The 13,391-nt window shown below is 43.3% G+C and overlaps 1 protein-coding gene across 1 annotated transcript in view; it reads left to right on the forward strand.

Moving 5' to 3' along the window:
- Positions 1-13,391, forward strand: part of CLVS1 (clavesin 1) — an 85,316-nt gene that overhangs the window by 57,587 nt on the left and 14,338 nt on the right. The window contains exons 3-4 of the mRNA XM_062501968.1: positions 10,207-10,317; positions 11,445-11,680. Of these exons, the coding sequence (XP_062357952.1) occupies positions 10,207-10,317; positions 11,445-11,680 (347 nt within the window). The remainder of the gene's footprint in view (positions 1-10,206; positions 10,318-11,444; positions 11,681-13,391) is intronic.

Genomic DNA, 13,391 nt, shown 5'->3' on the forward strand with positions numbered 1-13,391 from the left:
CATGAAACTTGAATTGCAGTCTGATATTGTAAAAACAGCTTTCCTAAAAATATATTTTCCACAGTGCATCTTTAAATCTTTCCACATGTATTTTTAACATTACTCATGTATTTTTTATTATCAAAACTTATTTCAAGGACATTAAATTATGGTCAAGTTTCTCATTACCAAGGCACTGATTTGTTATTAAAAAAAAAAAAAAGTAGAGAGAGAAAGAGATCACAAAAGGGCAGGCACAAAGAGATTATATTTTATTGCAGATCTGACACATTGGTCTGCTCCTGTTAAATCAGTCTGGTGACTATGTGGGACTTTGTGAAATACAAATACACACAACAATTTTCCTTCAGCATGAAAGGATAAGAAACAAAGCAATTTCAGTCAGAGACTGGAACAAGATTGGAGACTGAATCATACAAAAAATGAGAGGATGGGGGTTTCTATTGGTCTGAAGGGTAAGAGGCTGTATATGAGGTAAAGGTGCTGCTGCTATCAAGTATTTATCTGATGCAGTGTGAGTTGCCTCATATTGCACCCACCAAGAGCTGGGTCTCCCCCACTGCACAGGCATTTAGCATCTTGACTCCCTTTAAAACAAAGCAGCTCATGGGGCTTGCTCACACACACACACACACACACACATACACTCCTGTTGAAAGGGAATAAAAATTTGAAAAAATATCTTCACCCTGGGACACTCATCACCATGGGATATTTGTCAAAGCTGACAGGGACCACAAAAATTGTTTTAAAAAAGGGTTGTGCGAGTGCTAGGTGAAGGGAAATCTTCAGTCTTCAATTTTAAAATTAGGTTTCCATCTCAAACAAATTAGAGTAAAATACAAAATTCTTAGTGTCATAAGAGGAATCAAGCTCTTGTTTAACAGATAGCTCTGAGAAAATGAGTGCTAAGAGATACCTACAAGGACTTGTATGGAGGAGTCAACACAAAGGATTATTTTAATTTACAGCTAGATGCAAAGGTATTTACTGGAATGATTTCCATCAAATACTTTGTTTTAGTCAGTCAACAACTGCGAATAAAAAAAATTGCTTGATCATTTTCTTCTGACCATGCTAGGTTGTAGCCTCATCAGGGTGATAGTTTATAATCTCTTTTTCATGCTGCTTTTAAGACGATTGCATGCATTGTTCAAGCCAGGCTAGAACAGACTTCTGTTCAGCACCAAATAGGTTGCCTAGCACTATAAATAACAAAATCTCCTTTTCTCCATCATCAGCTTTCAATCACACCACAAGTGTAATGCGACTTTAGGAATTCAGTTTAATACCTTGGTGCCTCCATGGGCAAAGATGAAAAGCTTCTCTGCAAAGTCAATAGGTCTCCTGAGAAGCAATGTTGAGTGCCACAAGACCTTTTTAATTGCTTTTCTTTGGCTGATTTTAACTAATGCTGTGGGCATTTGTCCTCACCATGGCAATTTGGCCTTCATTGCCCTTTGCTCAGACACAGCTATTTTGGCAGAGAGCAAGTGTATATACATGTGTGTGTGTGTGTGTGTGTGTGTGTGTGTGTGTGTGTGTACATGTGTATATGTGTATATACATATATGCAATGTAAAAAAAAAATGGAATAAATGTTTTACATAGACAATGTAGAGAATCTCAGCATAACAATGCACATCTAAAGAGACAGTCTATGTACAGGGCTTTTTGTTTAAAATCTCAGTACTGGACAAGAAATAAGGTTCTGTATGTTATGCTTTTCATGACTGACTTTGCATGCACTCAACCCGTTTCTTTCAACAGCCTTTTAAATGCTACTAAATTTGCCTCAGGGCCATCTTCTTTGCCCTAACTCCTTCACTCCCTGTGCTTTCAATCACAGTGTCCCACAGATCTACTGCCCTTCAAGATCAGTGCAAGGCCTGTCTATGGAAATAGAAATAGCTAGGACAGCGCTTGAAAAAAGAACAGCTAAAGAAAGCAATGGTGTTCCTTACTACAGTGGTTAATGGTACTAATGAATTTTGTTTAAAGCTTAACTCCAAAAAATTACTTTAAAAAAATCCCCTATTCTCTCTATTCTTTTTCAAAATGTGTATATTATAGAACATCTTTTGGGTCGAGTTTTCAATGCCAAACCATTAGGCCCAGTGCTCCTGGGTAGTTTCTTTTCCAGGTGCTAGGGAATTAGGACGCCCCTTCATTAAATCTGTATTAATGCTCACTGTTACTTTCTTTGGTGGAAGTGCTCATTCTGCTGGTGGACACTTTAGTTCAGAATGCCCTGCATTAAAATCTGGCTACAAAAGAAACCTCCTTATTTGCCACACTCCCAAAACTGAGAACAAATCACACCCACAAACACCTACCAACAGCTCAAGTAATGATAAACCACACCACTTAATCAGGGAGGTGTCAGGGAGAAAGGACTGGAAGGAGGTCACTTCTCTCAGTAACCCGAAGTTTGCACGGGGACTTTATTGTGGTGATGATTTTGAATGAGCAGCCAAAGCTCAGGGGTCACACTCGTGTGACACATCCCTGCTGACCTGTGGTCACACACACGGCAGCCAGTAGCACCTGGGCTCACCCAGCAGGTCTCCAGGCCAAGCTTGCTCTGTGCCCAGCACGTTTTGCCATTTCTAATTAAGCCCAAAACTACTTTCAGCTTTGATGATTTTCCTGCTGCTTTTTCCTTCCCTCACAACTAATTTCAGACGTTCACATTCAGCGTGGTACAGGAATAGAAGCAGCTCAGCTTGCAGCCACCCTGCGTTAGGAAAGCTGAGCACAAACAGGTTTCTGAGCTAGAGTTTACACCAAAAATCAGAACACTGGAGACAGTGTAGCCTGGTTTGCTGAGGCTGGCTGCAAAGATCATACAGAGTTCCTAAACTAACTGAGAAATAGCCTCCAACTAATTCATGTCCTTTCCTATGCTGCCTGTGACCCAAACTACCCCTCCTTAGCTAAGTGGGTGATTGTCACTCTTCTTGCTCCACCAGAAGTATGCTGATGTGGCCTTACCTAAAATGACCTAATCTAGAGCAAACTGCAGCACCCCGGTTGCACCCAGGCATGGGTTACTCCCAAATTAGTGTCTCAGTGCTCTTGGTTTTACTTTCTAATCACATTTTGAATTCCTTTCTTCCCTGTGAACCTCCTCAACCAACCCCCTGAATGAACCTGCTGTTTCTCTATCAATATAATTTATTAATCTATTTTTTTTTCTGGAGGGAGCCTTACCCTCTACCTTTAGTTTGTAAAAGATGGTTACATGCCAAACAAAGAAGTAGCACCAGAACATATTGTCAATCCAACAGATTTACTGCTTCTGGGAAATTTTCTGCTCCTAAATTATTCTAAGCTGGTTCAGTGAAGAGTTTCTTGCAAAAAGGTAGTGAAGAAATCCCCCTTTTGCCCCAAGGTTACAACTTATTTTGTTAGACCAGATGACATGACAGCATGATTCTATCAGGACAAATCAAAGTTTACTGAGCAAATCTGTGTTCTATAACCTGATTTATTGGTGCCATCTGCCAACACCCATGAACAGATGCTCTGTAGGACCTCACTAGTGTGCAATACTGACTGGGAGAAACCCACTGCAAATGACTGCATTTTAGAAGTTACTGAGTGTAGCAAGAGAGATAACAAACATTATGAAAAATGCCTAGGAGAATGTATCCCAGTGCTCATTTCTCAGTTCTGCTTTTCTGACAGAAGTACTTCAGAGCATCCTCATCTACATATGTGGGCATGAGATGTAAAAATAAACCAAGAACTCACAAGTTCATGTAATTTTGCTCCAATCCTTTGCTATTATGTACTTCTAAGTAAAGAGAGCATTTAGGTGTGAGCAGTTACAGTCACAGCTTACCAAAAATCAATTAATCCTTCATAATTGCAAGAATTCTTTTTACAGTTGTATTCAAGCAGGTCAGGATTGCCATACTGCTAGCAGTAATTTCTCTTTTTTTTTTTACTGGTTTTCCCCTACTCTGCAGCTATTTTCAAGCCCTGTGTACTCTGAGGGCATGCCAAGGTAGAAGCAAACGATTTGAAATTATTGCCATGGGCAACATTAATTTTGCATTCCCATCTCTTCAAAAACACAGGGGAGCAAAAGGAGATAACAGAAGGACAATCAACTTGTCATGGTGGAGATTGGAAATATGCCTGGGATCAGTGCAGGCACTGCAGAAGGTGAGGGAGAGCAGCTCCAACACCTGCAGCCCCAGGGAACACTTGTAGAGGTGCAGGAGCAGCCCAGTCACAGCGTCCTCATGGCCCTGGTCCTGCATCCCACTTCCTCCTGCCAAACTAAGCGTCCACCTCTTAGGAACTGCATTAAAATAAGAGGCAATTGGAGGAAACTTTGCCTTCTTGCCTAGTATGCCCTATTCAACAGCCCACTCTGTCCATACCTAGGGCATTACATGGAATTAATTCAAACATGCTCAGGAGCAGGTTGTTGATGGACACAACCTATTCAACATCTTAGTTGTTGATCCTATAATCAGGGATCAACAACTTTCAAGCACTGTCACTCTTTAAAAGGCTGAATTTGGATCTGAAGCTGAAGAGCTGAAGAGCAGAAAATCCTCCTTCCCTTATTATGCCAATCCATTAAAATCACAGACTCATGGAAATTCTCCATGGAGAAACTATCACTGAACTATTAATAAAATCTGCCTGAACTATTAATACAATCTCTGGGAGCTTTAATCCACCTCAGGGACTGATTATGTAAGTGCACAGGCATGTAGATGCTGTTTTTATCCTCAGTTTACATGACCTTTCACTTTAAACACTTTTGTTTTTGACTGATATCTTCCTGAATCTGGGGGTAATTATTTTCTTTCAAGGGGAATTACTTTTGGATTTGTAGTAAACTGCCAAGTATGGTTGAGATAGTAGTTCATTGGGGTGTGTGCTTGGTTTTCTGATTAGAAAGGGTAAATGTTATGAAAGCATTTTAAAAATGCTTATTTCTCAAAATTCAGATGTTCTGTAACCTAGAGATATGTTGTAATGTGGATTTTGAGCTCAGGACTTTGGTCTATGATGTCATAGTTTGAATGGAATGACCTTGAGCATCAGGTTGGATTCATTCTGATGTTTCATATTCCAAAGATGGCTTTGCATTCCCAGCCCACTTTGGTGTGAGGACATGCTGGAAAATCATGTTGATTCTTAGCTTTCAGGCAGCTCCAAACAACACCATAGTAAAAGATTTCTGAAGCATATTCATGCCAAAAGAAATAGATGCTGACATGGCAAGAACAAGCAGAAAGAAATAACAATTGTCTCTAATCAACCTCATAGCTTCGAAGCACCCCTCCTGAGCTATTTAATGGAATATTATGTACCAAAGGTTTTCAGTTCCAGGCTCAGCTGAAAAATTTTACAGCACGGGAGGTCTGAGCAGAGATGATAAGCAATGATCCCCATAACATTTTTCTCTGACCTGCAAGCTTGAAGGCACTTATTCTATCTGAAACGAAAGATGCATTGAAGCCTGCATGAATCTGGGGGGCCTGTGGCAGCTCCACTGTGTTCATTACTTCCACTTTAGGCATGATAAAGAGGAGAAAACAACAAAGAAACAAATATATAAAGCAAAACAAAGAGAGATCAGGCAAAAGAATAGGCCCATCAATGGCCCCAGTTTCATTAAATCAACTCAAACTCTGTTTGGATGATTTTCTCTCTCTCAGTTTGCCTATACTGCTCTGGGAAGATGCCACTGCAGCATTGTTAGATACATGCCTTATTTTAGATCAATTTAAGTCCCAGTGAAAAAGGCCTGGTCTGACTGAGGAGTGAGCCAGCTGTCCAAGAAGATATCTGGAGTTCTTTTATATTATTTTAAGTGTGGATTGGATGAATGTACAGTGAGGTGTATTGAGAACTGGCCCAAAGGCAGATCCCAGAGGGCCATAATTAGTCTCACAGGGTCAAGCTGGAGTCCTGTCATTAGTGGTGTCCCACAAGGTTCAGTTTAACTTATTCATCAATGACTCAAATGAAGGGGCAGAAGCCTCCTCAGCAAGTTCAGTAGGGTAAGAGGGAATGGGTGAAAACTGATGCATGGGAAGTTCCACCTAAACATGAGGAAGAACTTCTCTACTGTGCTCCAGTATGACCACTGGAACAGACTGCCCAGAGAGGCTGTGGAGTCTCCCTCACTGGAGATACTCAAGAAACATCTGGACACAATCCTGGGCCACATGCTCTGGGATGACCCTGCTTGAGCAAGAAGCAGGTTAGCTTGATTAGGACTGGATTGGATGTGTTTATTTACTCTCCAATTTCATTGCTGAGCAATGTGCTAATATGTCCAGCCTTCTTTTCAGAGGAGAAGACAGTAGTGACCAAAAATAATGAGACCAATTCATGTGTACTATATTTCATTTGTAACATTGGAATAAAACCCAAGCATATCCTCAGGATTAGGTATTTTTGACATGGAATCAGGTTAAGAAAAGGCTCCACAATCCCAGAGTCCATTTCACAGTAGACTCCAAAAAATGTACCTCATTATAAAGCACACTTTCCCAAGGAATCACAAGACATGAGAAATCAAAAGAGAATTCCTAAAAGCAAAAGCTCTTCAGCAGAAAATCAATTTCAGCTACTTTCCCCTTGCCCCAGGGAAAGCAGCAGAGACTCTAAGCGGGATGTGGGACATGTTTCATACATCTTCCTGGAGCTGCACAAGGCAGACCTCCAGACAGGAGCTTTTCTTTCCAAGACAGCTCTGCTCTAATTAGGGACTTCTACAAAATTAGTATGTTGCAGTTCCAAACAGTGTCTGGATGATTCCCATATCAAATTTCTCTGAGTTTTTTTTTTTTTAAGTCTTTGTCCTTGTTCTAATTGACAGCCTTAGAAATGTAGGTGGACTCAGGGATGAAGGTCAAATTGAACTTAATGTGCTTAATAGGGCAAGGAACAAAATTTAGCAGAAAGTTACACACACCAAAAAAAATGTTCTTTGGTTGTTTTGTTTTTTTTTTCTGACTTTCATTTCCTTTTCAAGGATCTTTGTGCACTTTTGGGTGTACCTTCAAAATTAAAAGAAAGCAATTGCCTTGAAATAAAATTGTTATATTAAGGGATTTCCTATAACAGAGATGTGTGAGATAGAATCCAGTTTATGGACTCAACAATCTATGTTGGGTGGACATAAAATTAGTTTTCTATATAGGAAAGTGCATCCCGCTTCTTTTTTTCTAGAGGCAGACTCCCAGCTCAAACCTCTGCTTGGTTCCTGTAATTCTCAGTATTTGGGCCTTTCTGGGTATTGCTAAAGCTGGTCAACATGTTCTAAGAATACATATTCCCTCTTGAAAATGAAGGCTGACTGATGTTTCTCACTAAAATATCATGATTAATGCAATTTGTGCATTCCCGCAAGAAGGAAAAAAATTTTTGTTTTTCAGATCAGTATAAATCTTTGTGTCTTAAAGTTATTCCCCTGCTTCCAATCTTTCATTTCTTTACTTTTCTGTGATTCAGACTCAGATTGGATTTTCTACACTGACATTAGCTGCTACAGTACAGCCTGGGTACAACTGTGGCAATTTACTCCCAGAGAGCAAAGGTGTCCAAAACTTCTTCCTTCTAGTCACAACTTGTGGGATGGCAGCCAGCTTGACAAATAGAGAATTAGTAATAAATAAATAAATAAACAAAGGCAAATATGGAATATTTAAATTTATTTTAGGTTTGGGGGTTTTTTTAGAATAATCTGTGAAAAGATCCAAATCTTAAAATCTTCATTCCCATGTGTGAGAAAGGCAACTGAATCAGTGAATATTGCATGAGATGGGCATTTTGTGGCTCTGGTCTGCTATAAAACACAATTTTAGGTTATTACATGGTAGAAAGTCACTCTGGGCTTCACACTTCCATCAATCCATGTGTTTTTGTAGGTGGGCTCAGACTCCACGGCAATTTCTCAGCCGTTAGTTGAAGTCACTGCAACATGCAGCACTGCAGTACTTTTTCTCAGTCAGATCTGTATTCTAAACTCTCAATAAAAGTAGTGGAAATATACTCTTCTTTCTTGAAAATGGACACCCCAACAGGACGTATGCCATCCTTAAAGAGAATTATAGAATCATAGAATAGCTGAAAATAGAATGATTAGGGTTGGAAAGGACCTTAAAAGTCATCTAGTTCCAATCCCTCTGCCATGGGCAGGAATGCCATCCACTAATTCAGGCTGCTCAGAATCCTATTAAACCTGGTCTTTACCACTTTCAGAGATGGGGCATCCATAGTTTTTCTGTTCCAGTACCTCAGCACCCCCTAAGAAAAGAATTTCTTCCTAACATCTAATCTAAACCAGCCTTCTTTCAGTTTAAAACCTTGTCTGGTCACTATCTGCCCAGATGAGAAGTCCCTCTCCCTCCTTTTTATAAGCCTCCTTTAAGGTACTGGAAGGCTGCAATGAGGTCTCCCTGGAGCCTTCCCTTCCCTAGGCTGAACAACCACAATTCTCTCAGCCTGTTTTTGTAGGAAAGGTGCTCAATTCCTCTGATCATCTTTTTGGCTCTCCTCTGGACACACTCTAACAGGTTGACATCTTTCTTGGGCTAAGAACCCCAGACCAGGTGAGGTCTCAAAAGCTCAATTCATCATTTACTGGAATTTATAATGAGATCACCTGGGATGTTATACTGCTTGTCCTCCTGTGTGCTGGCCTGATTACCCAATAGTCCTTCACAATATATCCAGTATGCAGAATTCAGGACACCTGACCTGTCTGAGGTGGAAGTGGCTTATTCCACTGTATACCAAAAGTAAAAGATATCACTTAATGCCTGTGGCTGCTCACAAACATTACCCTAGTATGGTTTTAGATGACTGCCTGGGCAATCCATGGCTAAAGAGTATGGAGAGTCCTGATGATCTGCCCTGGGTTGCAGGAGGTGGTGTATGCATACATATCGCTAAACCTGGGGAGGAAATTGACCTTGAAGCAGCACAGAAGCTCTGCAGAGCAGGTATATAAGGGGATTTTTTTTCATATCATCTCACAAATCCATATCATCTCCCCGTATTCTCACCAGCTGTGCTCAATCTCTGATGCTCGGGAGGAAGGCGAGATAAAGCCCCAGGACATTCTGTGCTAATTGTGGGGGGAAGGAACCTGCCTGGGTCCCAGAGCTGAAACCCTGAAGGAAGAGACCCGATTATACTCTGCTTTTCACGCTGAGCTGTAGGGGTTAGAAGCACACACAGGATGAGGACGGCTTCATCAGACTCTCCCTTCACAGCGGAGAGACAGGCTCCTCTCCTCCCCTCGGAAGCGTGTTTGCACACAGGAGCAGCGGTCGCCCCATTATTTATGCCACGCGAAAAAAAAAAAAAAAGAAAAAAAGAAAAAATATCCTAGGCTCTTCCTTGACTGACGTTTGTTAGATAAGATCGTAGCTACAAAATACCCTTCATAATGCACAGTAACCTTTAAAGACACGCCAGCCACCACCTCCTCTTCGCTTAGGCGTGTCGGAGCAGGGCGGGATGCTGCGGCCAGCACCTCTCCTGCGGGACGCTACCTGCATGCTAATACCGGGGTGCTTGTGCTGAGCCTGGCAGCGGCAGCGAGCGCGGCCCCGGCAGTTTCCATGGTGCTGTCATGGTGCGCTCTCCCCACACCTTCACTTATCAGCATTTCCCACCCATCCTCCTCCCTGCAACGCGCTGCTTGCTCACCCCGAAAGGTCAGCCATTGTCATGATGATTTTAGCAGGGGGAGGCAGGGAGGCCGAAGGGTGAAAAGGTGAGCTCTGAGCAGCGATGTGCGTGGGAACCGGGGGCTTGCCTTGCGCTGCACAATGAGAAATTAGAAAGCTTCCCCTCGAGGGAGCGGTGCTCATCAACCCCCTCTCACTTCCCAGGCCGGCAGAGTCAGATGCCCTGACGGAGTTAAAAAATGTTCATGAGAAGTGGCTGGAGACCCGGCTTTAAATCTTCAGCATCTCATCGGCAATTGATGTGTCAGTGTGTAGAGGGGCTAAGGGACTGCCTCTGTCCACAGAGGAAACTGCTACAAACGCTTACAGGCATCTTTTTTGTTCTTCCATTTCCCTCCTGCCCCCTCCCACCAAGCCCAGTGCTCGTTTGCAGATGAAGACAGATTTTTTTTCCTCCGACTTTCATCCTATTGACTGCCTGGGTAAAGCACTGCATCTCTTAACTACCTTCCTTTCTTTCTTTCTGTAGGACAGCTTTCCTGCACGTTTTGGAGGAGTCCATTTTGTCAATCAGCCCTGGTACATCCATGCCCTGTACACGCTAATCAAACCGTTCCTCAAAGACAAGACAAGGAAAAGGGTAATTAGATGGGGGTGGGGGTTGGGGGTGGAGAGGAACCTGCATTCCTGGATTTTCCAAGTAGCTGCCTGTTTTCTTCTCTAGTTTTTCTCTGCATTTTCCATATGGTGTAAGAGAATCGCTGCTGTTATTAAAAATTAGAGTCTGGGTTGTTCTGGATTGAATGAATAACTCATCCAGGGACCAGAAATCTGTTATCACTAACAAAACATGAATACATTTTACTGGAGCATGCTCAGGGATTGAGAGAATTTGCAATGTGGAGGGATTATCAAGCCTGGCTGAAGTTACTTGCTAGCGAGGAAAACTTCAGCTCAATCCTTTTTGTGGGAGTAAAAAATTCCTATTTCATTCCTTCAGCAGGGTGACTGTTTACACATGATGGTAACTCATTTGCTTCCACAAAAAGCACCCATGCCTGAAGGCTGCTTGCTCACACTGCAGAAGAGGCAGATCCTCTCCACCGAAACCCAAGTGAATTGGTGGCTCTGCAGTCATCCTAGCCATTTGTTCTCTGCAGTCTGTCAAACAACAGCTGAATAATCCCTCAGAGCCCACCCTAAAATGGGTCTGACTAGGCAGGACAAGGGTAGGACCCACCTGAAAGCAAAGAAGGATTAGAGAAACAAGTGTTGCTGAAGCAGCACCAAATGGTGACACAGCTTGATACACCCCTGGAAATGTCTGTCCTGGGGTGCAGCAGGGCTAGTGGCCCTCTCAGACTCTGAAGTCCTACTCTTCATGCCTGCTTTCCGTAAGCTCCACTGTCACCCTTCTCACTCCTCTTTATGCAAGTCTTTATCCTCTTACAGTAGCAATATTCAGTCATAATTCCTTCTGCTTCTCCCGACCTGGTACTTAAGAAACGGAAATTGTCATGTGCCAAAAGCAAGGGAATCAGGGTTTTCAGAAGTGTTTGTAGCACCAACCTAACTCTTCAGCTGCCCACCCCAAACTTAGTCCCCCCTTTTCTGCCAACTGAGTCAGCCCTGAGAGCTTTTGAAATTCCCACCTGAAACTGCAGCGTCAACTAATGACACTCCACACCTCATTAGCGCTGCTGTTATTGTACTTAACGAAACAAGGAGTCGGTGATGACTTTGAACTTTGGTTTTTATTTGTTAAAGATCTTTCTTCACGGAAACAACCTGAACAGCCTTCACCAGCTAATACACCCTGAATGCCTGCCCTCTGAATTTGGAGGGACGCTGCCTCCCTATGACATGGGGACGTGGGCTCGAACGCTGCTAGGTCCCGACTACAGCGATGAGAACGAGTACACCCACACCTCCTACAACGCCATGCACGTGAAGCACGCGTCCTCCAACCTGGAGCGGGAGGCATCGCCCAAACCCATGAAAAGGTTAGTACCGCCTCCGAAATCAGCTCTTACTTGGCTCTCTGAACAAATTCGGCCTACGTTTCACAGGAAGGGCTCATCTGGCTCGAAGAGATTGTGAAAAACGAGGTTCACTCTTCTGGTGAAATTTAGAAGTTTAATAAAGATGATAAAGCAAAGGGTTAACGGCCGGGTGCTTGGCACTCAGCCAAGAGCACACCTGCTACCTCGGAGACACCCTCTTTACGTGCTTTTTCTATTGCATTAGCCTACTGCACATTCATAAACGATTATATATATTTAAACTTTTCCCCAAAGTAAAGTTGTTCTCAGAACTGTTTAGTGTGGCTCCTCCTCGGGTCTGCCTTTTTACAGCATGCACATTTTTTGGCTGTGGTTTTAGTTTGTTTTTATTTTTTTTCCCAGTCTGGGCTTTGGTTTATACTTTTTTCCAGACAGTAGATGGTGGTAGTAGTAGGGGTCTTTATTAGGCGTTCATTGGATGTTATCTTAACTAAGCAGGTAGTTCATTTGCTATAAGCATAACTATGTTAGCTATTTCACTACTATGTCTAATAAAAACTACAGGAAATGTACTATTAACATTATACATAATATTTGCGAAAAAACAATATTATAATATGTATTCATTACAAGATGCTGCAGTTTGGCAAACGCCGACGGTAAGGAGTGCTTCACCCTGGGCTGCGCTCGTGGCGTGGTGGGAGAAAGGAAACCTCTCGGTGGAACCGTAATTACTTGTCTGATTACTGTGCATGAGAACGAGGGAAAATTAATGAGCCCCTGCACAGAGCATTACAGAAAGTACATCAGGGTGAGATGCCGTCCTGCACGGTGCAGCGCATCCAGCGGCACCACGGCAGCGCTGATCCCGATTCCTCGCCGCTGCTCCGCTGCTGCTGACCCGGTTGTTACCGATGAGGGATTTACCTCCTCGAAAAGGCAGCTTTTGTTCGATGAACACCACTGCCCTCTAAAGGGTAAAGGAGTTAGTCTTCTCCCTCTGCTTCTGCTCCCACTTGCTCTGCAGAGCCTTGCAAAGGCAGTTTGCAGCGCTGCTCTTTTAAGCGCTCTGATTTTAGTTCTAGTGCATTCAGCACTAATGCTCAAAAGGACACCTCGGGGGATTGCTGCTCTCAGCAGCTTGGACTGACTGTAGGGATGAGGTCAGGAAGTCGGACACTTGGCACAGAGCTGTGGGAGGCACGGCTCAGCCAACTCCAGCTGCAGCGAGCCATGGGCTCCCCTGTGTGAGTGTAACATCTGCACCTCCTTCACCCTGGGCATCCCGCTCCACGAACCTGCTTCCCGTGCAGATTGCGGTGCTGCTCTCTCCCCGCTGCTGCCACTTGATGAGCGCGGCGTCACTCCCCGAGACAGGGAGCGGCCATCATTCAGTCACAGCAAAATCAAAGCTGACAACGCAGACAAGCCATAATGTCATACAATTAATTTCGAAAGTCTTTCATTTTCAGAGGAGAAAGAAATGCGTTGTCGGTTCAGAGCTCCCTTCCAGGTCGGAGGGATGCCACACAGCTGTGTCTGCAAAGTGAGGCGTCGTGCTGGAAATGCTAACGCTTGTGACCGAACTCGGGAGCTCACAAGATTCAAGGTTCAGTTCAAGACTTTCAGGCTGTGAGCTGCAGCCTCGTCAGGAAGAGGGGTGGCCACCTGCATTGTCAGCAGTTCTCACCACCAGCCAAGGCTGGGAGCC

This window comes from Cinclus cinclus, chromosome 1 (assembly GCF_963662255.1).
Source record: "Cinclus cinclus chromosome 1, bCinCin1.1, whole genome shotgun sequence".
In the NCBI taxonomy this organism is placed as follows: Eukaryota; Metazoa; Chordata; class Aves; order Passeriformes; family Cinclidae; genus Cinclus; species Cinclus cinclus.